The sequence below is a fragment of the Nicrophorus vespilloides genome, unplaced genomic scaffold (genome assembly GCF_001412225.1).
Source record: "Nicrophorus vespilloides isolate i.1.1-1 unplaced genomic scaffold, Nicve_v1.0, whole genome shotgun sequence".
Lineage (NCBI taxonomy): Eukaryota > Metazoa > Arthropoda > Insecta > Coleoptera > Silphidae > Nicrophorus > Nicrophorus vespilloides.
This window is the reverse complement of record NW_017100083.1, coordinates 478,528-501,108: the sequence shown is the minus strand read 5'-3', so window position 1 is coordinate 501,108 and position 22,581 is coordinate 478,528. Positions and strand designations below refer to the sequence as shown.

The 22,581-nt window shown below is 33.0% G+C and overlaps 2 protein-coding genes and 1 long non-coding RNA gene across 5 annotated transcripts; 1 reads left to right on the top strand and 2 right to left on the bottom strand.

Moving 5' to 3' along the window:
- Nucleotides 1-3,967: 3,967 nt before the first annotated feature.
- LOC108567053 (pro-resilin) lies at nt 3,968-11,073 on the top strand. Of its 2 annotated transcripts, none has more exons than XM_017927255.1 (6): nt 3,968-4,103; nt 9,891-9,954; nt 10,013-10,109; nt 10,164-10,288; nt 10,359-10,898; nt 10,971-11,073. In XM_017927255.1, exons 2-6 carry the CDS (start codon nt 9,891-9,893, stop codon nt 11,021-11,023), a joined length of 879 nt encoding a protein of 292 aa, XP_017782744.1. In that variant the 5' UTR covers nt 3,968-4,103; the 3' UTR covers nt 11,024-11,073. The 2 variants fall into 2 exon arrangements, with proteins under 2 accessions (XP_017782744.1, XP_017782743.1); XM_017927254.1 differs by having other exon boundaries at nt 9,888-9,954.
- Nucleotides 11,074-12,211: 1,138 nt separating this feature from the next.
- LOC108566992 (sodium-dependent nutrient amino acid transporter 1-like) lies at nt 12,212-14,574 on the bottom strand. The gene is made up of 6 exons (XM_017927164.1): nt 14,503-14,574; nt 14,086-14,428; nt 13,726-13,919; nt 12,727-12,924; nt 12,536-12,667; nt 12,212-12,484 (listed from the first exon to the last, which is right to left on the bottom strand). Exons 1-6 carry the CDS (start codon nt 14,572-14,574, stop codon nt 12,212-12,214), a joined length of 1,212 nt encoding a protein of 403 aa, XP_017782653.1.
- A 2,956-nt stretch (nt 14,575-17,530) lies between these two features.
- Nucleotides 17,531-18,664, bottom strand: LOC108567012. Of its 2 annotated transcripts, none has more exons than XR_001891226.1 (2): nt 18,305-18,664; nt 17,531-18,244 (listed from the first exon to the last, which is right to left on the bottom strand). It is a non-coding gene; the product is annotated as an uncharacterized LOC108567012 (long non-coding RNA). The 2 variants fall into 2 exon arrangements; XR_001891227.1 differs by having other exon boundaries at nt 17,531-18,240.
- Between the last annotated feature and the right edge of the window lie 3,917 nt (nt 18,665-22,581).

Genomic DNA, 22,581 nt, shown 5'->3' with positions numbered 1-22,581 from the left:
AAAACCATGAAAAATTTACTTCAGTTATGATTTTCTGTAATAATTTATGAAAACTACGAAATACGTATATAATAATTATATAATAATAAAATTTCAAAGATTGATATAAAAAAATATTGGTAATTAAATTATATAGAAATTTAAGCTAAATTTAAGTATATTTTCCAATAAATTAAATATAATTCAAAGTTAGAAAAAAATCAGGAAATTTTCAGTTTAATTTTGTAGTTTATATTCTACTAAAATAGAGTTTTATCAAATAAAAACTAAGCTGAAATCATCAAAAAAAAATGTATCTGAAAATACTGAAAATACGGCCCTGTTTGTATTCCTCTCCGTCATCCACCAAAGTCCGAAAGAAGCAGCGAGCCGCAGGGGAAAAATGTTATATAAGGAAATTGTGGAGGATCCGCTTCTTCCTTCCTTACTTCACTTCCTTTCGCCTCATCCTCCGCCCATCCCTCTTATTTAATAATCTGCTATATATTTTTTTTTTCGCGAAAAAGCACTTAGGACGAAAATATCCCTTTCAGCGAAAAGGTATCGCGTCTTCGCTCCATAAAAGAAGCGAGAAGAGCAGTAATTAAGTTATGAGCAATAAATCGAAGTGCATTTTCCATCCTCGAGATTGAAGCGGAAACGAAAATGCATTTCAATGAAAATTTTAAACCAACAGTTTACCAACGAAAGTCTGCATCATTTCCCATTGAATTTCCCCAATGCCAACATGACTGTATGTTGTATTCAACTGTATTCAAATATATTAATAATTCAAAACAAATATAGTTGGAAAAGTAATAATCTTTACTTTTGTTATAGAAATATAATGCAATTTACTTAATTTATAAATAAAATTCAAAGTTTATTGAGTTTTGTAAAAATTACCAAAAAAAAAACTATAAGCAGTACCAATTCTATCAGCTAATGAAATAATAGTAATAACATAGACTAGGATTATGCAATGTTACTGAATCCTTGGAACGATGAAATCAAAGCCAAAAGAGATCATTTGGCAAAGGAAACAGTCCTATTCCAACAGAACAACAATGTTCAATTGCAGTAGACGGCAATTTCAATCACGACTCAAAAGTACTGAATCTTATTCGTTTTTTTTTTAATATTGGACTAAACAAGTCAATCTCAATATGTATATAAGAAAATATAATTTAATTGAAAAATGTACATTTTCATTAATAAATTAAAAAAGGTTTTGAATTTTTTTAAATATTCAATAAGTAAATATATTTGTTTGTTACATTTAAAAAAAATAGATCATTCAAGTAAATGTATCTAAATATGAAGATTTTTTCATAAAATGATCAATATTTTCAGAATGTATACAAAAAAAGGTTGTTTCTAAGGAATCAATAAGGAAGTGTTTGCGTGCGATGTGGCGCAAAAGGGCGAACGTCGAGGAAGGATGGAAATTGTGCGGGGAGCAACAGGATTGTAAATTTCTTTTTGATTTATGTGGCGAGAAGGTTTAAATAAATATAGCGAGCGCGTGGAAAAAAAAATATAATAATAAAAGGGAAAACGGATGAGGCAATATCATCACGACTCGTGGAAAAAGTTTTTGCAACTAGGAAACAACGTCGTCGCACTTCCGGATTTCCGCATGTATTTATTTTCATTCGTTTCTGTTTTTCTGGTGAGGAAGAAGGAAAAGGTTGTGGCAATGATTAAAACGGTTCATTTTCGGTGAGTTCCCGAAGGAGGAAGGGAAAATTGCACACGGCTTTAGTAATACAAATTTGACCCGTCGTCGGACTGGGAACAACATTCGGTGCTAAAGGAAGATGGAAAAAGGATGAGAGAAGGACGAAAAGGGAGACGGTTATTAGTTGATTCCTGGCGCGACGAATTGCATTTTCCGCAACGCATTTCTCGCTCCACGTTCTGTCCGCTTTCCTTTCCTGTCTTCCCCCCGACTAAATTAACGAATTTGTTATATGGACGGGACCGTCGAGGGTCGCAGAAGAAGGTCACAAATTACCCGGCAAATATTTAATCTAAATACCATTGTTTATACTTAAGTTGCAAATCGTTAAAAAAAGTATACAATTAAAACTTAAAAAATAAATATGTAAAAACGCTAATTATCAATTTAAAAAATAATAATTATAAAAACAAATGACCATATCTGGATAACGGTTTCCTACTAGTCATGACATTCTAGATTGAATAATTGAAAATTTTTCCAATGGAATACCCCAGTTAATGTGTACACTAAAAAAGGAAAGTCAAGACCAAAGTTCCGACGTTTCAAGACTCTCATGTATTACTGATTTTTTTTTCACTATAAATGTTCCATTAAAGCATTCATTTCCTAGCACGTTTCTCGACACGCCAAAGACTGATTTTCTACAGTAAATATAGCTTCAACTGCGCAATTGATCTGCAAAAATATATATATAATCATCGATTAAGTTTCGTAACGTCTCAAGCTCGAATCGTAAATATTAATAAAATGCGATTCACGTTTTATTACAAATATTTAGAAGATTGATTTCACTTTTACATTCATATTGAATATATACAATTAGATCCTCATTAAGAATGTAAAGACATTAGATAAATCATAATTAGTAAAATTATAAAGCAAAAATTCTAAAGTTTTTAAGTTAATCTGTAAAATGAAAAAAAAAAGTTATGATAATTGGAAAAAAATTCTAAACCCCCATTAATTAGTATTATTTGCAAATTTATATATGAAAATATATCTAAAAATCATAATTAATAATTACACATCTAATTATTAAAAAATTGTGATTCAAGTTTTTTATATTTCATTGCTGAATTTTGACGATGTATTTCATGAATACCTTAAAAGTAACAAATCTGACAGTATGCTCATTGGAAAGGTAATTATTTTATCTTTAATTTGCATATTTTTAGTTTAAACTCTCGTATTTGGCTAGAGTATAATTAAATGTAAGGTAAGGACAAGATATTTGTCGTTTCACAAGAAAACCATAAACTCCATAAAACTTCTAATAAGCTTAATCAAAAAGCCATAGATTTGTCTTTAATTTGCATATTCGTAGATCTAATTGTTATGCGTGGTTATTGTGTAATTAAAATAAACTTGAAGACATGGTAAAAAAAATATCGAAACATTTTCATATCTCAATCAATAACTAAATATATATAAAAATACTTATACAAAAATATGCGTAATTATATAATTCATTATTATGTAATCATAGAATATTGAAAACATTAAAGTTTTTGAAATAATTTATATAATAAAACAAAATATTCTATTTTTTAAACAATTGGAAATTAATTGTTAAGAAACTCTCGTTTACTGGTAAATACAAACAATTTACTTGAATTATATATTAAAAACATAAAGAACTTAACATATCTTTTATTAATGCTTATTTAATTTGATATTATCTTATTTTATCTGAATAGTCAAAGGTTAGTTAACAACAATTTGAAATTTATTAAACTTATAAGTAAACTCAAGGAAATATAATGGTAGTACGTCCCTGTAGAATTACACCTGTTTTCAAGGTAACTTATACAAAGATAATGATCGTGCAGCGATAGTTGCCTATAGTTTGCATCGTTGGTTGCCTCTGTAAAGAGCTACTGATAGTTATGAGATCATCCTCGAAGAACCTTGGACAAGGCCGGCCTCCGGGTGACCTCAGAACACGCAACGATTATTCCGCAATCCAATTATTAGCTAAATGGAATTGTTCTCCATTGATGATGTTTGAATTCAAACAGGACTTTAGGACATTATCTAAGATCCAAAGAAGTCGTAGTAACACAGCTACATTAAATTGAATGAATTGGTGGGAGAGAGGTTCGTTCATTGGAAGACTACGTCGTATGGAAAAACCTTGGCAGCGTCGATCTATAAATATGGTCTCCAACTTTCGACCCGCGTGACGTAACCACCAATTCCTTCCAATCCAAAGCAAGTCGAATGCCAAAAGGTGGGGAACCCGCACTCATCAAGCGCAGTTTTGATGCGATTCTCTTGATCAACGTATGTTATTTGTGCGTTTGTTTATGTGTCAGTCCCAGATTCCAAGACGATAAACCCAGATTTGGATACAGTTTCATAGAAAGTATTAACTGCATAGGTAATAATAATTAAGCAAACTATTAGGGATGAAGGTTTGAGGAATAACATTTGAAGATGAATGGGAAAAAGGGTCCGAATGGGCTTTTTAAATCGTTATCGATCTATTTTCTCAGTCGTCAGTCAAAAGGTTATCGCGTTTTCTGAGCAATCACCGTTTCGTCCGCTTCTCCGGAATACGAAAATTTCTCTCATCCAAGATGCAATTAAGTCTGGTAAAAAGAAAAATATGTATAAAAGAAAACTTAAGGGAAAACCATCCAATTTAATATATTTACTGTATACCTTATACTTCTTAATTTGCATTTCTGAAAGGACGTCGTCGGAGCAATTAAAAATTTGTAGAAGAGAATTCAAGCTAGAAAAAAAAATAATAAACAACGTAAAGTCGAGGAAGCGGTAAATTAAATACGTAAACGTATTCCAAAGGCCACAGCATTAAACCAATGCTAAATATTTCTATAGACGGATTAACCGACACCAAATATACACCAAACCGAATTGTTTGTATAATTCAGTTCCATTTCATTATTATTAATTATTTTAGAAAGTTATTAAATAATCGTTAAATTATATAAAGCATAACACTTATATATGTATAGTAAAACAAAGATTTTTATTATCATTTATTAACTGTAGATTAACGTTTATGAATATCAGCAAAACGGACATAAACTTGAGAAGAGTACATTAACTAAATTAAGTTAATTACATACATTAAACAGTGGTGGAACTTCAAATCTTTGTCCCGATTTGATTTTTTTAAGTTGCGAGGTGTGGCTTCATGAGGTGTAAGCAAATTTGGATTACTTAGACAAATTTGATGGCACCTAACATATTTTTATTTGAGGTCCTCAAAACAGTCAAATTATCGGAGGTCCACATTAAGAAAGACGTGAGTCCAATTAGTTTTAGTATTTGAGGGCCCTTAAGAAATCTTTATTTTGGCCCCACTGTAGTTCCGTCACTGTAGTTAAGATATTTTTTTATTTTCCTTTGTCTACTAATCATTATTTACTTACTGTTGTTCAATCTAATCATTGTCTTGCAAATTTTTGCGCAGTGCGCAAGCATGCAATAATCACCGGTTAAAAACAACAATAATGTTTGTAAATTTTGCAATGTTACATGTTTTGTTTTGTTTTCTACATTAAAATTGTTTATTTCATTTCTACTCTATATGTAATTTTTGGATGTAATGCGCATCCTAATTTTGTTTACTTTTATCAGTGCATCAGAGTAAGGCATTCAAAATTGCGGGGTTTTTATTTAGAAAAGAAATTATCGTTTATCGCTGTTTATTCTTGAACTCCGAGTCAATAATTATCTTTGAAATGTGAATCGAAGTAATATAAATCGTTGTTTTATAAAACGTACACTGTTCATAATTTGTTTGTCTCTGTTTTTTAATTGAAATATTATGATTATTTTGTAATTATTTTTCCCAATAAGCTTTTCCAAATTTTCTATTAAAACAATTTACAAAATTTGGTACAAAAATTCTTTTGTATTTTATTAATTTGTAAATTAAAACATACTTTTAAGGTACATATTTTATTATTATCTTATCAAATCTGTTCATATTACTGCTCTTTCTTATACGAACTGGAATTTTATTCAAATTTAAATATAGATTCAATAATGAAGATTGAATCAACAATTTGCACATAATTTATTAATTCAGTTTTATAATAGTAATCTGACCTTTATAATCTATAATCAATAGAATACACGAAGTTATTAAATTAATTGCATTTCTTATGTAAAGCAATTAGTTGAGTCATAAGAATATAATTATAATCTGGCCTAATTTTGTATTTTTTTGTGAATCATTTAGAAAAATTATTGATTATTTTACAAACTAATTATAGTAAATGAGAATTATTGAATCAGTGATTAAAAAATACTTATATTTGATAAAAATTTTAATATTAATTTTAGAAATAAAAAAAAAACGTTTACATTTTGCTACATTTTACTAGAAAATTAAGTTAACTTGATCATAAATAAAACCTATAATATGATATATAAAATATCAATAATAAAAAGAGTATAAACTTATTTGTTTAATCATTTAGAAATTTTTTTTTTTTTTTCTAAAACATGTCATTAACAAAAAGTAACGATTTTTATATAAAAAAATATTAATTTATAAATCATAATCATATGGAAAAATATGAAAAATTTCTAAATTAATTATTTAATTGAAATAGCTTGGTGAAAACGTTCAAATTGAATTGATAGATTTGTTTAACTTTATTGATGGAAATACGCTTTAAACGGATGAAGTGTCCAAATTGGAGTTAGCTTTTGGTGTATGTAGTATGCATTTTATGTAATTGGAAGTGAAGAAGAAAATTAGTGCGGATCCGATTTTGGCGCCGGATTAAATGTCAATAAGGGAGGCCGTGATTATACTGTGTAATTAGTTGTAGCTACAGGAAGTCAATGCGTATATAAATTAGTGTGCAACGATGGATGTGAAGGCTGCGCTGCTGGGGGGTGTCAAAGTGTGTTCGAATTAGGATGCACCTTTTGTACGTGTGCGGTGTGTCGGATGGATAGGATAGGAGGGTGGTCGTGTTGGTATATGTAGAGAGAGAGAGAGATGAGACCTTTGGAAAGGTTTGAGGGAGTAAGAGAGATAAAGAGAGAAGTCTGCGGATTGTCGGTGTGATGATGTATGGAAATAGTAATTGAGTTGGAGGTTGCGGGGGTGGATAGACTTAATGTTCACTACAGGTGCTGCTCCGTTGATCACCTGCTATGGATATTAATTACAAATAAGGTTAACTTGGCGGCGGCGGCTCTGGTGTAAAGGCGGGAAGGAAAGGGTGGTGGTTTTGGGACGAAAGCTGGATGGATATGAAAAGCGTGGTGGAGATGAGGAGAGTGAGAGAAGGGGTTTGTCGGAAACCATCCCAAAAGGGTGAGAGGGATGCGGAGGAGCAGGATGATGCGGCTGGGTGGTTGGAAGGACGCAGGATCCTGGCGTCGCGACGAGACCGGAATACGTCCACGTGATGTATGCACCGGGCCTTCTTCATTTCCCCACCTTGATGGTGCAGACGTTCCTGCGGGGGAAATCTTAATAGACAAGGATTTATAGTCAACCATTTCGCACCCATTCAAAGCCGCGAATATGATAATTAATACTTGCTTTCTGCTGCATTGTTCCGGATCCATTCTTCAAAATAAATATCTCTCTCTCTTTGTACAACATCATCTCTCTCTCTCACACACGCTAATTTCCAATGCGATTTACCATCGTTATTTTATAATTACTCCACTGCAACATCCGACAAACAAAGCGACGACCTAGATGCAAAAGCGCAGCAGCTCCAATTTAATAAACTGCAAAACTGTAAAAATTTCATTTCCATCAAATGCATCAACAACAAAAACAGGACGTTATTTCATTACAACGAAAACAAATTTAGTTAATATTATTCTATGGTCAGTTGAAATAGTTTTAAGTTTCAAGTGCTTGATTTTTTGTTTCAAAATTTTAGTTCACTATTGAAAATTAACAAAAGTTCCAGTAAATATTACAATTACGTAATTTTCAAATGTCATTCTGACCCATCCTGGTTAAAATCAGAAACAATATAAATTTATTCTCATTAATAAAAAATAATCATAATATAATAATAACAGTTTGGAACTTATCTAATCATTTCCATGACGTTAAGTGTCGTCATGGAAATGACAATATTTATTGTATTTGATGTATTCGCTATATTTGTATTTAGGGGTAGGTGATAATTGATGCTAAAGTTAAATTAAATATGTCATTAAGACTTTCATAATCTCTCATATTTTGGTCGAAGATCTTTTGGCCTCCTAACAGTCCCGACCTAAACCATTTGATCTACTATGTGTAGGTCTATTATCGAGGCAGAGTTCAATGCGATAAGTTGAAAAAAAAAGTGCTCGCGCTTCAGTGCGAGGATCGAGCAGGTGATAGAAACAAAGTTCTCAGTAAAGATCCTGTAAATGAAAAATAACAAACAAATTTGGTTTCTTTGAAAATTGGCTTAAATAAACAACTTTTTGCATAATATTCTAAGATAATTCTAAACCTTAATCCAAGCATGTATCATAGTTTAATTATGTTATCTTGACTACTCTGTTATCATATTTACACAATTCAATTACGTAATATGCAAAATTCCCAGAATAAGTTAATTATATTAATGACATCATCATCAACGAAAAAATCTTTACTTTACAAAATAAAAAAAATAAATAAAATACAGTCACCAGTATATTAATTGAAAATTATTAAAATTAAAACAGATTAAATTGCAACGTAAATATTAAAAAAAAAATATTTTGTATCACTTTATTAAATTTTGATTACAATCCTCGGATGCTGGACGAAGGAAAAATATGCATATAATGTCGATTTATTGGAATTCTTACCACAAGATTATTTTATAAAGATAACCTTAGGTCATAAGAATATTTTTATTTCTTACTTTTCTTTACTTTACTAATAACATAAAATATTCATTTTAGAAAGTTATTACAACATTTTGAATAAAAAAAAGAGAAGATGTTTATGCATCAAATTGAAAACTTATGCTAATTATAAATGTAAACTTATTTACTTTACAAATTTTGATTGCAAAAGCTACAAAATAATAATAAACATATGAAAATGATGCAATTCCGAAATTTATCAGCATTAATCAGCTGTTTTTAGATGAGTCTCAGTGTGAACATTCTATAATAACCGGTATTTATTTTCTTTCAACTGCTTTTATAAACATAAAAATATATTTGTAATATGTTATGATTCATACGCATTTTTTTATGTTTCACATTTTTCTTATATAATTGTTGAAATAAATATTAGTATTAGTATGAATCTCTATATGAAACAAATGTATGAATGTTTTAATAATATTCTGTTCAAATCATCAATTCATTCAAAAATTATAGGAAACATATGACAAATTAATTATTTTTTAACTAATTATTTGTACAACTACAATAGGAAATGATATGAATCATAGATCTTTAAAAATATTTTTCAATTAAATTGATGAAAAAATTATATAAATATTCGAGATTCTTCTAATGACTATTTCACTATTGATAGGTCAAAACTGTATAAAAAGTGTAATTTAACAAAAAAAAATCTAAACGAACTAAATCGATGTGTGTGATGATAAAATAAAGTTAACACCTATTATTGCACCACGAAACGATCGGTGTTAAAATCGCGGTAAATATAATATCGTTGGAAAAGCAATAGGGATGATTGGATTTTTTGTTGTGTACCAAAAAAACATAAAAAAAACGACAGAGTGAGAGAAGCAAACTCAATTAAATCACGTCCATACAAAGTGTACGTAATTTATTGTCGACTCCAATTTTTCTCTTCACATCTATTTATTCGTCTCTCTCTCTCTTCCGCACACTTTTTTTTTATATTTCCTGCATGCCCTGTTTGTCAATATTTAGCCAGTGAAAAATTCCTCTAAAGTGATTTGTGGCTGGGAAAACCTCTATTATTCCATGCCATCAAGAACCTTTTAGAGCCAATTTATTATTCACGGCTCCCCCGCGCCATCCGTTAATTGATAATAAACGGCCGTTATTATACACACACGCCCAGGTCGCTATTTCCGGTTTTAACCGGTTTTATTTAAAAAGCGACACCATCAGAAAATGTCGCTGCATAAAAATTGAATCAAATCTGCGGATTTCGGAAGGATACATTAATTCCATTGTCACGCTCAATTTGGGAAGTTCTAATTGCTCTTTTATAATCCAGAAGATGAAGACCCAAATCATCTTCGTTGCCCTGGTCTTGGTTTTGGGATACGGCGATGCCTACTCCAGTAAGTATTTAAAATTTAGTTTTGATCATTGGTAATAATGAATTTGATAATTTTTTAGAATATGGAAGATCCTGTACGGATATCGGTTGCAGGAGCAACGAGGAATGCGTCATGGCTGAAGATCCTTGCTACAGTCGCGATCAACCATGCGGGATGTAAGTATTATTATATTGAAATTTTATTACATTTTGCTAAATTTATCCTTTCAGGTATCCTACTTGTCGTAAATTGAGTAACAGCGTTTCGAGTTGCCAGACTTTCGTGTGTCCATCGACTACCGTCTGCATTGACGATGGAGGTACACCAAAATGCGTGGACGACAAATCACCGGCCGGTAAATTGATGAAATTGTAATACTATTTTTTTGGATTAATCGCGTCTCAATTTCCACGATTTCATTTCAGCGGCAAACGCGGGTAATTCGAAGGAAAGCCTCGCCCCTAGTGCTCCGCTCTATCCCCAAATACCGCCGAGGGGTCAAACGACAAGCAGACCGCACGTAAACCGTGGTGGAGCACCAGGAGGGAACGGGTATCAAGGAGGATCCATTGGATCCGGTTACCCTGGACAATCTAACGGCGGATACCCAGGACAAACCAACTCTGGTTACCCAGGACAACCTAGCAACGGATACTCAGGACAACCTTACTCTGGTTATCCAGGACAACCTAACACAGGTTACCCAGGACAACCTAACACCGGTTACCCAGGACAATCTAACCCCGGGTATGCAGGACAACCGAACTCTGGTTACCCGGGTCAATCCAATTACCCAAGTTATCCTTCCAATAACGGATACATGGGCAACAACGGCTACAACGGCAACAACGGATACAATCCTTATGGAAGCAACCCTTACGGAACGAGACCGTTCGGAAGTGGAGCGTCGAGCACCACCTCGAATCCGCTGTACGACAACATCAAAGGCACTCTGAAGACAATAGGTACCAAATATTTGAAGGACTTTTTAGGTAGCTTGAGGAAGAATAAATAAAAACATATTGCTCTTGTTCCAGGGCTATTCTGCTTTGTCGTGCATGCACTTGTTGCCAGAATTAATGGATACTAAAATTATTCAATTAATACATTTTTATTATATATTATATAAACAAATTGTAAGATATTTTCAATTGTTCGTTACCCTTACATTTATATTTCTTATACGGGTTTTGAAACAAAAATAAATAAATAAAAATTAAAACAATTACATATAAAATTTATCAATTTTTCGGATTATTCTGGCGACAAATGCAATTGTTATCCCCCTGGTAAGTATTGTCTGTATATCTGTTGTGCTAAATCCAATGGTTATGGTTTTTTTGATCCTAAACACGCTTCGCAGAATAGCTCAAATCCATTCACTTTATTTTTAATTTTTTGCTGAAAAAAGCTTGCCTTCAATTTTTTACTTTAATTTTCTTTTAGCTCAGTTTCTATTATATAATTAAATTTTGTACCTAGTCTTTATACTTTATTTTTGTAATACACACGATATGTATATAATGCAAAATGTATTTGTTCATCAGTAGAATATTAGATAATATTAAATGAAAATTAGGTAACATAAAACATTTTTACTTCCAAATACCAAGAGATTACTGTTACACAAGTAAATGCCAAATAATCTAGATTTTAAGTGTTTATTGTTATTGTGCTTTTATTGATGAATATACCTTCAATAGTGATGTATAATTTCACATTAATAAATTAAGAGATATTTTCATAAAAGTAGTTCAATTTATTATAATATAAATGTATGAAATTTGACTTACGTCATTTTTTTTTATAACTAAAGGATAAAATTATCGAAGATTATATAAAAGTAAGTATAAATTTTTACGTACATCGTAAGTTTACCGAACATTCTTTATTTAACTTTCAGAACCTTGTGGTACTCCTTAAAATAATTGCTTCTATAATATCTTGGGAATTTCTCATAGATATTTTTTAAATAATGAATATAGTGATTAAAATATTGCAAGAAACTTCATTAGCGGTGAATATTTTCGCATGAATAAAATTGATTCGTGAAAAAAGAAGGACGCAAGAGAAACGCGCTTAGTATTAGAGTTTCCAATTAAGTATCAAGGAAGAGGGAAAAGGAACAGACGATCTTGCGATGCATAAAGAGTTTCGAAAAAAATATATTTATAAAACTTTGTTGCAAAAGTATTTTATTATTCATCGCAAAATCCATAATTTACACACAGACAAAAGAAAATCTGCGAATAAAAATTTTGCAATAATTTGTACGAAGTTATGGATTATCCTTCAGAGCATTTTGCTGATTCTCCTCGACTGTTTGATTTTGCTTCTGCTGTTGCGCATCTTCGAACGTGGTTTGGAACTTCTCTTCTTCGTAGATGACGCGTTTCAATGCTTTACTACCCAATAAACATTTGTGTTGGCAAGTCTCGTTCCTTCGTCTCGATCTGACCTCTTTGCGAGGATTGAAGATCAACCTGAGGTGTCTGATGGACTGCTCGGGTGGTCCCCAATGTTCCTCCGGTTGGAAGAGACCGAGTAAATTCTAAAAAAAAAATGTTACAAAATACAAGTTCAAGTATCGAAAAGCTGTTACTCTTCGCTTTATGTAACGGAAAGTTTCGATGATGCTCATCACGGTTAGAGGACATCCCAGAAGTGCAACTGCGATCATTGTGTAGATGTTCATCTCGTCGCTCATCTCTTTGATTTGCAGCAAACATACGATCTGTTCATATTATTATTATTTAGTAATCGGTGGGAATGGTTTGAAGAGAATTATTTTACTCCTAAGACCAACGGTGCGAAATACCAGCAAATCTTCCAGTAGCGCGCAGGCTGCACTCCGATGATGAAATGGATGTCATCGCAGAGCTTCTGGACTCCGTATATCCAGGAGACGAGCATCGTAAATGTAAACGTGATGAAGACCTCAAAATAGTCCAAAGATTGCTTGTACTTTACCACGGTGTACATATATAATCCCTGCAAATTAATTATCAATCAATATTTACAGCTTCAATCATTATAAAGTCATAACAAAGTAAATGCTATTACACTTAGTTAAACAAGAACTTGTGAAAATAGTTCTTGAATGGGTGAAACTTAAAATAATACACATTGACACACACTGTACAATAATCTAATAATATTTTTCTAATAGATCGCAAATGCATTTATTCTAACTTTTTAAGAAAGTCAAATCGAATCAAGTCAAAACATTAAGTACAAATATATTTTGAATTAAATTAACTTATAATCAAATTATAATTGTTATTTCAATAAACTTTTGGGAAATGCAACAAAGTAAATTGGAATAATGTATGTAAATAGTGTGACGCAATTTAAAACCATAATCGAGTTTAACATATTTAATAAGCAACTTCTCGAAGCTATTTACTTAGTAATTTGCCTAGTATAAGCCGGTATGTTTAGAACATGGTCGAGGAAGAGCAGGATTTCAGGCAATCCCATGTATTCAACAAGTCGTAAAGTAGGAAACTTTAAGGCGAAAAGTCACCAAAACTCTGCAGACACACACGCAAACACCGCATGTGGCGTGAAGAAAGTTGAAGATGTAAAATGATATTTTATGTTAAGTTAAGCGAAATATATAGAATTTCAATAAGGCAAACTTCCTAATTCGCATTAAAACGGGGGAGGGGGAAATTATTTTGTTATTTGTTGAACAAGTTTTGATAACAACTTTTCGAAGACACTTGATTATATTGAAAACTTTTCAAAATAAATTAGTTTTTACAACAATAAAATAATAATAATGCTTACATTACTGACGAAAATTACACTTCCAATCAATGTTACTGACAAGAATGCGAATAATATGTATTTTCGGTATCGCCGGAAGTTCATGTGCGAGTCTTCGATCGTAATTTCCACAATTCTAACGTTTATAATTATAAAACTGTAGCAGAAAATTATGGAAGCTAAAAAGTAAAGTACATTCCAGAGCTGTGGGACATCTGCAACAAAGTTTATTTAGGAATTAAACTTGATCTAACTTAAATCTGAAATATTTGATTTTGTTAAATTCAAATTATTTATTTTAACTTGTATATTTTTATATAAAACAAATAGGATTTGTTTCTTAGGATTAAACTAATGTTATTTGTATAGATAATTATTTACTTATAGTAGGAGCTAAATCTGCTCTGATATCATAATACAATCGGTTATACGTACTAGTATATCCTAATCCATTTGGTATGATTGTCAATTCTACCGGTTCATTGGGATTTCCGACTGCCTGGCTCATGTTGGCCTTATGCAATTTGGCAGCGGTAGAAAGGATTGCAAAGTTTATGTGGAACATAATCGTGAAAACGGACACGAATATGACGAATATTATGTCAGCCATAACGGTGATCAAGCCCGAAGAACTGGAAGCCGATAGGTATGAACCTGCAAGTATGAAACCACCACGGCCGAGGCTCGTCATTGCCACCATATCGGTCATAGCCTTCATCCATAGCTGCAGAATTCGGAAAGGAGCAAAAAAAAAAGGACTCTTTAAATGTAATTTACAAAATCCAATTTGCATCATACGTTCGGCTCGAGGAACTGATTAAAGGACAACTCCATGAGAATCCTTAGGCCATTCGTGGCTCCATCGGTCATTGCTATCAGCACGAGCACTATCAAATTCAGGATGCAAAACGACACAAAAAACATGTATTTCAAAATCTGAAAGTTTCAATTTCAGCTTCATCTTATTAATATTATGTTATTGAATCAGAGATAATCCTGAATAAATTAGTATTAACTCTTTTTGTGATGTGCTTAGTGAAGATCAAGATACAATAGACTATGATCCAAACGGTGCTGACAGTGACGAGTCGCCGAATATCCGGTCCAGTCAGCTTCGCTTCTGCCGGAATGGTCTGCATGAAAGTGTGGCTAAGAAGTTAGATAGTATTAATTAGCTGAAGAAGCTGTCACGTCTGCAGTACTTCCAATAAACGTAGGCGGGTGCAAAAACTTTGTCACTTATACAATCCTGATTCTTACAGATGGGTCCATCCCAACAGAAGTTCCTGTATGCTCTTTTGCACATGTACCATGGTAACTTGGCTTGCATGCTATTAAGAAAGTAGAGCAAGCAATCTCCTGCCAGAGTACCCATTGGTAACAACCGGAAAATGGTAGCAATCAGGAAAGCGTATCCTATACCGTGACCGACGGGACTCATGTACTTCAGGAAGATCGCCGGCATTTGAGTGTACTGACCAATGGACACCTGCATATACTGGATGGGCATTCCCACGACCAGCATGCAAATCAAGTACTGAACCATGTTTGGAGCTTCGGCAATATCCAGATAATCCGATATTAGTTAACTAGTTCTCACTTACAGTTTAAGTTCGTGTATTTTATTCGGCTGAAGTTGTCCGTGGAAATGCAGTAGAGGATGCTGATGAAAATGTACTCGACGGACGAAGACCAATGGTGTCTTATTGATGTGAACTAAATGTGGACCATCCAACTTAATGCCCGCACGATCCATTCAAAATTCACTCACCGTTATCGATTTGGGGCCGCTCGCCGAAGACTTAGTTTGCTCCGACTCCAAACTCAAGCTGTCCACCTCTTCGGTCATCGCGGACACTCACACACAAAAAAAATACAACTAATTGCGCAACGTCACAGTTTGTCAAACTTTATACTAATGACATTTAACAGAAACCAATGTAACCACTTTTCTAAACTGAAGTCACATTTGCTAAAAACTTCTTAATCTGTATACAATCTATAATATTGCTATAATTAAGTAAAATCTTTTGTTTAATAAAAGACATATTTAAACACACAATATATAATAGTTGGTACATATTTATGGTTGACAGTTACTCTTTCTGTGGATGAGGGATAATTGAATGTCAGATATATTCTTTTATTAACTAAGTTTTATTTTAAATCCGATGAATAGAATGAGCGTATTTTACATTTATTCTGCAGCATTTACTTGCATATTTCTTCCAGGAAATTCGCAAGTTTTCAAATGTTCTGTTTATTATTTTTCTTCTCTCGTCTTTCATCCCTTTGTTTCCTCGCAAAGAAAAACGTATTCCGTTCCTTTTGTTTTCTATTATATAGCGAGTTCTTCGTCTCTGCGCAAAAGGGACAAATTTAATATAAAATAAGGAACGTGACGACAAAGAGGAAACGTCGTTTTTGGTGGATAAAGATTTACACTTATCTCGAGATAAAGTGACAACCGCGTCGAGGAACAAAGGGCGCGCAGGGAAGCAAGGAAGTTCATCGCTAGTTATGATATTTTAAAGTGGAAAGAAAAAAGAGGTAAAAAAATGTGGTATCCGGTGTTAGTAATTTCCCGTCGGTGGCGTTTATTGAGTAGTCCTGCGTCGCCAGCACAATACCACCATCCGTGGACTCTAAATCATCCGTTGAATACGGCGGAGTTCATGCATGGCATTTTTATGGAGTCGCAGGAGTATTTATTTGCGGAGGGTGAAACGTCCGAGGACAGGAAGGAGGAATCTTTGGAGCAACAATGAAGGACGACCGTGTTTCTGTGCGAAACGGGAGGCAATTAGCATGTAAAGAGGCTAGTTAGAAGGAGTTGAGAGGAAAATTGAAAATTAACATCGGGGGTTTGGCTGAAGTGAGAGTTTTCCGGGTTTTATTAAAATCGCACGTACATCGCACTGTGACGACTTTTCAATTTGCAACCCTTTTTCCTTTTCGGCGGATACACTTATTCAATTACCGAGACTTGATGGGAATAATAGAAGAGCTGAAAAGGGGAGGCAAACTTAAATTTCCTTTCAACCAACAATTATAACCGAGCTACTTTAGCATTTTCAAGTATAGCAATCACGACTTTGTTGATTGTACATAAGTGAACCTCCAAAAGCAATAAACCAAAATCCTGAAAAAGTACTTTCACATGTATTTGCTAAAGATAGAAGATTATTTGTACTCTACGTAATCTTTTAATTTGTGAGTCAATCAACTTCGTAAATTTGAATTTAAAGGTTTAAATGTTGGTAATTAAAAGAATTGTTATTTGAATATTATTCGCCTGTGATTACTACAGTCAATGGAGCAGATTTAGTAAATTTTAGTTCATTTACATTTCTGATTCAAATATGTTTATGAACACTCGTTAAAAAAATTATTTATAAAATAAAATAACTGCTAAACTATTATGATATTATCCCAACAAGATTAGAAAATCTAATTTTACACTCTTGTTGGAACACCCTTTAGATACAAAATTGCTTCTAATAGAAAATAGTTACAAAACTTGGATCATTATTGTCCTGTTTTGGAATATCTCTGGATATTGTGTGTAGGACTTCAACGTTTTTGGGCAAGGGCAAATTAAAAGTCGGTGTTTGAAAATAATACTTTATTTAGATACTTAAATATGAGTTCTTAATCCAATTTACAATTTGCAGATAAGAATACATAAACATCTAATTTATACATAAAGAGGAGATGAGTTGGTGTATACATTCGTATAAAAGAAAACAGTTTTGATAATCTGAATAAATATTAGATTTAATGTGTAACAGGTTTTAGGAATACAATTAAGAAAAAAGTTACAGGCCTAACGACATACGTATTTATTATACAATAAATCAATGACTCTCAAAGTGTGATTACAGACGAGACGTTTTTGGGGCCCTCTAATAAAAAAATATGACATTAAATAAAAACACAATATAAAATGTCTTAGCTTGAGTACCTCGAAAGCCAGGGCCCCTATCCTTATAAATTTATATAAATATTTCAAAATTTTACAAAAAAAAATATATCTTACTTTTATTATAATAATTAACACGTTAACATTTTTTGTAAGATGAGTGAAATGTCAAATATCTCACTAAAATTAAATGGCGTTGTTAACGTGTTTTATAAATAATAATAATACTATATTTACATCAATTTGCACATATATCTTTGTTTTGTGTTCTGATTCTCGAGATAAGCCATGAACCCGATGTGCAGATCACCCTCCAACCTCTTTATGTTTATAAGTTCATAGTTATTTTCATTTTCATAATTAAACTGATTCAACAGTTTTTCTAATTCATCTCTTTGCTGGTCATCTACAAATTCAGGGTTTTTCTTCATGTGGTAATTAATTTCCCAAATTCGAAGTCTCTGTTCATATTCCTTATTATTATGATTACGTTTTATGAAGTGTCTAAAGTGATTTCGGCACTCATCGTGTTCAAGCACATTCAATAAACGAACATTAAACTCTCTGATTTCTTCTTTAGTAAATGTATTCATCTTGATAATTCTCAATCAATACTATCTGCAAACACATGTTGTTAAAGTATAAGGAAAGTATAAATTAAAAGAAAGGTTAACTCACGTGATTAATATATTATTTGGTAAATAATGACTCAGAGCAAGCCTGTTAACGGTCTGTGATATACTGGAGTATAAGAACGACTGTTTATGATTTATGATGTGAGCATGCGCATAAGAGAAATCGCTAAATCGTTTTTATCTTTAAAAAAGAAAAAAAACGTCGGTGCGTTGCCAATTAAAAAAGAGCTGATAAATAAAATACCGCGAATTCTGACAGCAAATACTTATTTAAACAAAGAGGGTAGATCGATCCAAATCACCTCCCACATCAAAGATATAGTAGCAGATCTAATAAAATTTAAGAATATGGACTCAACACTACTCTTTTCTTCAAAAGATGATGGTCCATTAAGGATCAATGAAGAACCCTCAGAGGATTCATCTATTTGGCCAATGTCCATGGGCAGCAAATTGAAAAAGTGAAAAATTAAGAATATAAGTTAACTGAAAAACAGAGGCCGTAACCGTGTTGCGATAACATTTAACTATATATTTCTAAGATCATCATTACCTAGTAATGAAAAACTTATATTCCCTACCATTTGGTGAGTTGTAAATGAATTGTTAGGAATATAGAGAGATTTTTCCGAAACACAACTCGTGGAGGAGATCAAATGCGAAGAAGGAATAAAAATCATAAAGATCGAAAGGATAAATACAATACAATACAATTTATGAGCCGACTAACTCAATAATATGCACTTTTAACAGCAAGAGGATTCCGAAACACACTAATATGTTATACAACAACAGAACAGTAGAGCGGTACATGCCTAGGGTTATCCAATGCTTCGGGTATCTTAGGTACGGCCACACCATACGATGCCCAGCATGCGCCAAAGACCACAGCCTCGATCTCTGCTCCAACAAAGAAGAGCCTACTTGTCTGTACTGTGGAAGATTACACTTAACAAACGAACAAAATCTACGACTAGCTGATAGAGTCTGCACAGAGTATATCAGGCAGAAAGCCATCAAAGAGAACATGGTTAATTATCAATGTTCTTTTTACGAGACGAACAAATTCACCAGCAAACTGACAGATAAAAACCCGTCGAAAGGACAATATCGTGCGTTTCCCACAATATTAGGTAGACAAGACTCTATGCCTAGCGACGTACCAGCCTCTAATAAGCAAACATTCGCATAAGTATTAAGAACTCGATCCCCTCCTCCATCTACAACTAGTCTCCTCTTCAAGAAGCATCGCCTGGGACCATTCTTACAGCTCATTCAGCCAACCCGTAGCTCCGAAGAGGATGAGGGCGACTTTTACCAGCCCATCAAATCGTCCAAAATATAGAGAACGCAGCAAGAGACAATCTCCACCAAAAGTGCTTGCGTATAAACCTTCGGTATCTGAGGAGGAGCAGCAGGAAGACAACCTTGCACCTATCCTATTACAACTAGTAGATGCCATCAAGAGCGAACATTTCAAACACTGGAGAGTCTTGAAGGTTCCTACCTTTAGGTGGGAGACTTCAACGCTCATCAACCTCACTGAGGTCATGCACGGGCGAACAGAAATGGACATGAACAAGCCGTCATTATTGTCCTAGAACGTTTTTTTTCAAGGGCTAATTAAAGTCGGTGTTCAAAAATAATTATTTATTTAGATACTTAAATATGAGTTCTTAATCCAATTTACAATTTGCAGATAAGAATACATAAACATCTAATTTATAAATGAATAGGAGATGAGTTGGTGTATACATTCGAATAAAAGAAAACAGTTTTGATAATCTGAATAAATTTAATGATTTAATGTGTAACAGGTTTTTAGAATATTCTAATTAACACGTTAATAATATCTGAAACGTCAAATATCTTACTAAAATAAAATGGTGTTAACGTGTTTTTAATAACTGTGTCTGCGATTGAATTCCATTAATACTGTTTTAAATGTCAACTTCTCGATAATGAAACTTAAATCACTTACATCAGCAATTTCTTTATATTTTATTCCGATTTTGATTGAAAACAACTGAGAGATTTCAAAAAACAAAGAAAACAAAAAACTATGAACGATTATGTAGTAACTGGAAAGAAATTCAGTCACTGGCTATTAATGATTATGAACCATAAGCACAGGCATCCACGACCAGCCTAAACCACAACCATTTTTTGTACTAAATGACGTTGCACGTGAAATCTGCAGGAGACCTTAGATAAAGTGGCCAAATACATACATACACTAAAACACCTGACAATTTGCAGGTGGAAACCTCGTTCAACGCAAATTTTCGATTTTTTTCTGAATAATCTGCATCACGCAATGGAATAGGAGGAAATTAAAGAAAGCATACAAATACAAGGTCCTAAAATAATAAATATTCACAACGTGAAACACCGAGTGACAAAAGAGCCACTTCCCATGTTTTTCGTTGACCTTGTCCCAAATGTCAACAAAAAAACTGCATATGAAATCCAATATATCGGAAATTGTAAAATGATGAAAAAAGAGAGAAGTTTCTCAATGTATTAGATGTCAACAATATGGTCACAGTGAAACATATTGTACCACAGGGAAACGTACTAGGACCTATTCTCTAACTCAGCGTTTTCCAAACTGTGAGGCAAGCCTCCCTGAGGCGTGGACTAGTCTAAGGGGAGGCGCGAATATTAGTCGCAGTGAGCGATATTTTCCAAATATCTGCTAAAATTTTATGTCTTTTATGAAATGGAGGGGGGGAGGGGAGGCGCCAAATGACAGGCGACATACTTTTGAGGGAGGCGTAGTAACATCAAGTTTGGAAACTTATCTTCAATAAAATTACTGTCGCTATAGTAAACAAGAAGTTGCATTGCAAAACTTGCCAAGTGAACTAAATCAAAGTGAAGAAAGAATGGCTAATTAAAGTCAATAAAACGAAATCGACTCATGTCGCCTTTATGGTGAGAAAGAAAACGTGCCTTCAGTAAGAGTAAGTTCAACCATATGAGGATCATGTAAAATATATTGGCATGCATCTGGATAGAAGACTCACTTGAAAGAAACATATATCAATAAAGAGAAATGAATTAGGTCTGAAATTCACCAAACTATATTGGCTACATGGAAAAAAATCTGTGCTATCGCTCGATAACAAATATTGATATACAAATCAATACTCAAACCAATATAATCATATAGTATACAGATGTGGGGTTTAGCAAACAACTCTAACATCGAAATACACCAGCGATTCCAAAGGTTAAAAGTGTAATTACAAACAAAGTAAAAATTACCAAGAAAGTGTAAATAAAAATAGATATTATATATAAATTTAAAAAAAAAAAAAACAAATTTACCTCACCAAACAGATTTTTTAATTCCGCTCGTTTCTGGACATCTACCGATGCAGGGTACATTTGATATCTAGTTTCGAATTGGTTTTCCATAGATCCTCTCTATATGTTCTATGAACTCTTTAAAACTATCACTATTTGTAAAACACATGTTGTTAAAGTATGAATAACAAAGAATGTTCTTCGGTGTATACGTCTATACTTCGTAAATTCTGTTTGACAATTGGCATGTGTTATGTATAACTCGCCAGTCAAATCTCAGATTGTGAGTTTTTATAACAGGAAGGGTCATCATAGCAGATGATTATGTTGTATTTCAGAAATACCGGTTTCAGTCTGTTTGATAATTTTACAAAAAGAAAAAAACATAATGATTGTAACGTGGTGAGACCGCAAGGAACCACGAAAGAAGACGGTTGAGGTCTCCAGTTGAGAAGATATTAATATATATTTATAAGCTCCAAGAGGACGGTGTTGGTGCTCTGGTGGAGCTAAGGCCCACCGTCGGAGAAAAAGTGTGCTGATCTGAGGAAGCAGTTGTAAGAGTTCTTCCTCTCAGGAAAAGGAAGTGGCGCCCTGAACCTTCCCACGTCACGGACTCACGCCCAAGCCGGCTGAAGATTTGTATAATCTTGTTTTTCTTGTACACGAGCGCTATCGTGTTACATGATTTTGGTCATATGTAGACAAAATCCGTATATTTAAAAAAAATGTGTTTGTAATATTGAAAATATTGAAACGTTTGTAAATAATATATAAAAATGGGTACAATTATTCAATCATTATTACCATAAAAATGTTGTATTATGTTATAATAAACATTATTATTATTTTATTAATTAATTATTTGTTTACTAATTCATGTACACATTGGAAACGCGCGACACAATGTTGCATAAATGGTGAACGGCTCGGAAAGCTCATTTCGCGGTGGCCGACGAATCGATGGATAGATTGGAGTTAATATGTCAAGTTTTGGTCGCGGCTGTT

Excerpts from the sequence above, each read along its gene's own strand:
- LOC108567053 (XM_017927255.1), top strand. The coding sequence starts at position 9,891 with ATGAAGACCCAAATCATCTTCGTTGCCCTGGTCTTGGTTTTGGGATAC. Across the intron at positions 9,955-10,012 it reads ATACGGCGATGCCTACTCCA|AATATGGAAGATCCTGTACG; the intron begins GTAAGTATTTAA and ends ATAATTTTTTAG. Across the intron at positions 10,110-10,163 it reads CGCGATCAACCATGCGGGAT|GTATCCTACTTGTCGTAAAT; the intron begins GTAAGTATTATT and ends TTATCCTTTCAG.
- LOC108566992 (XM_017927164.1), bottom strand. The coding sequence starts at position 14,574 with ATGACCGATGGAGCCACGAATGGCCTAAGGATTCTCATGGAGTTGTCC. Across the intron at positions 13,920-14,085 it reads AGATTTAGCTCCTACTATAA|ATGTCCCACAGCTCTGGAAT; the intron begins GTAAATAATTAT and ends ACTTTGTTGCAG. Across the intron at positions 12,925-13,725 it reads GTGTAATTTTCGTCAGTAAT|GGATTATATATGTACACCGT; the intron begins GTAAGCATTATT and ends ATTAATTTGCAG.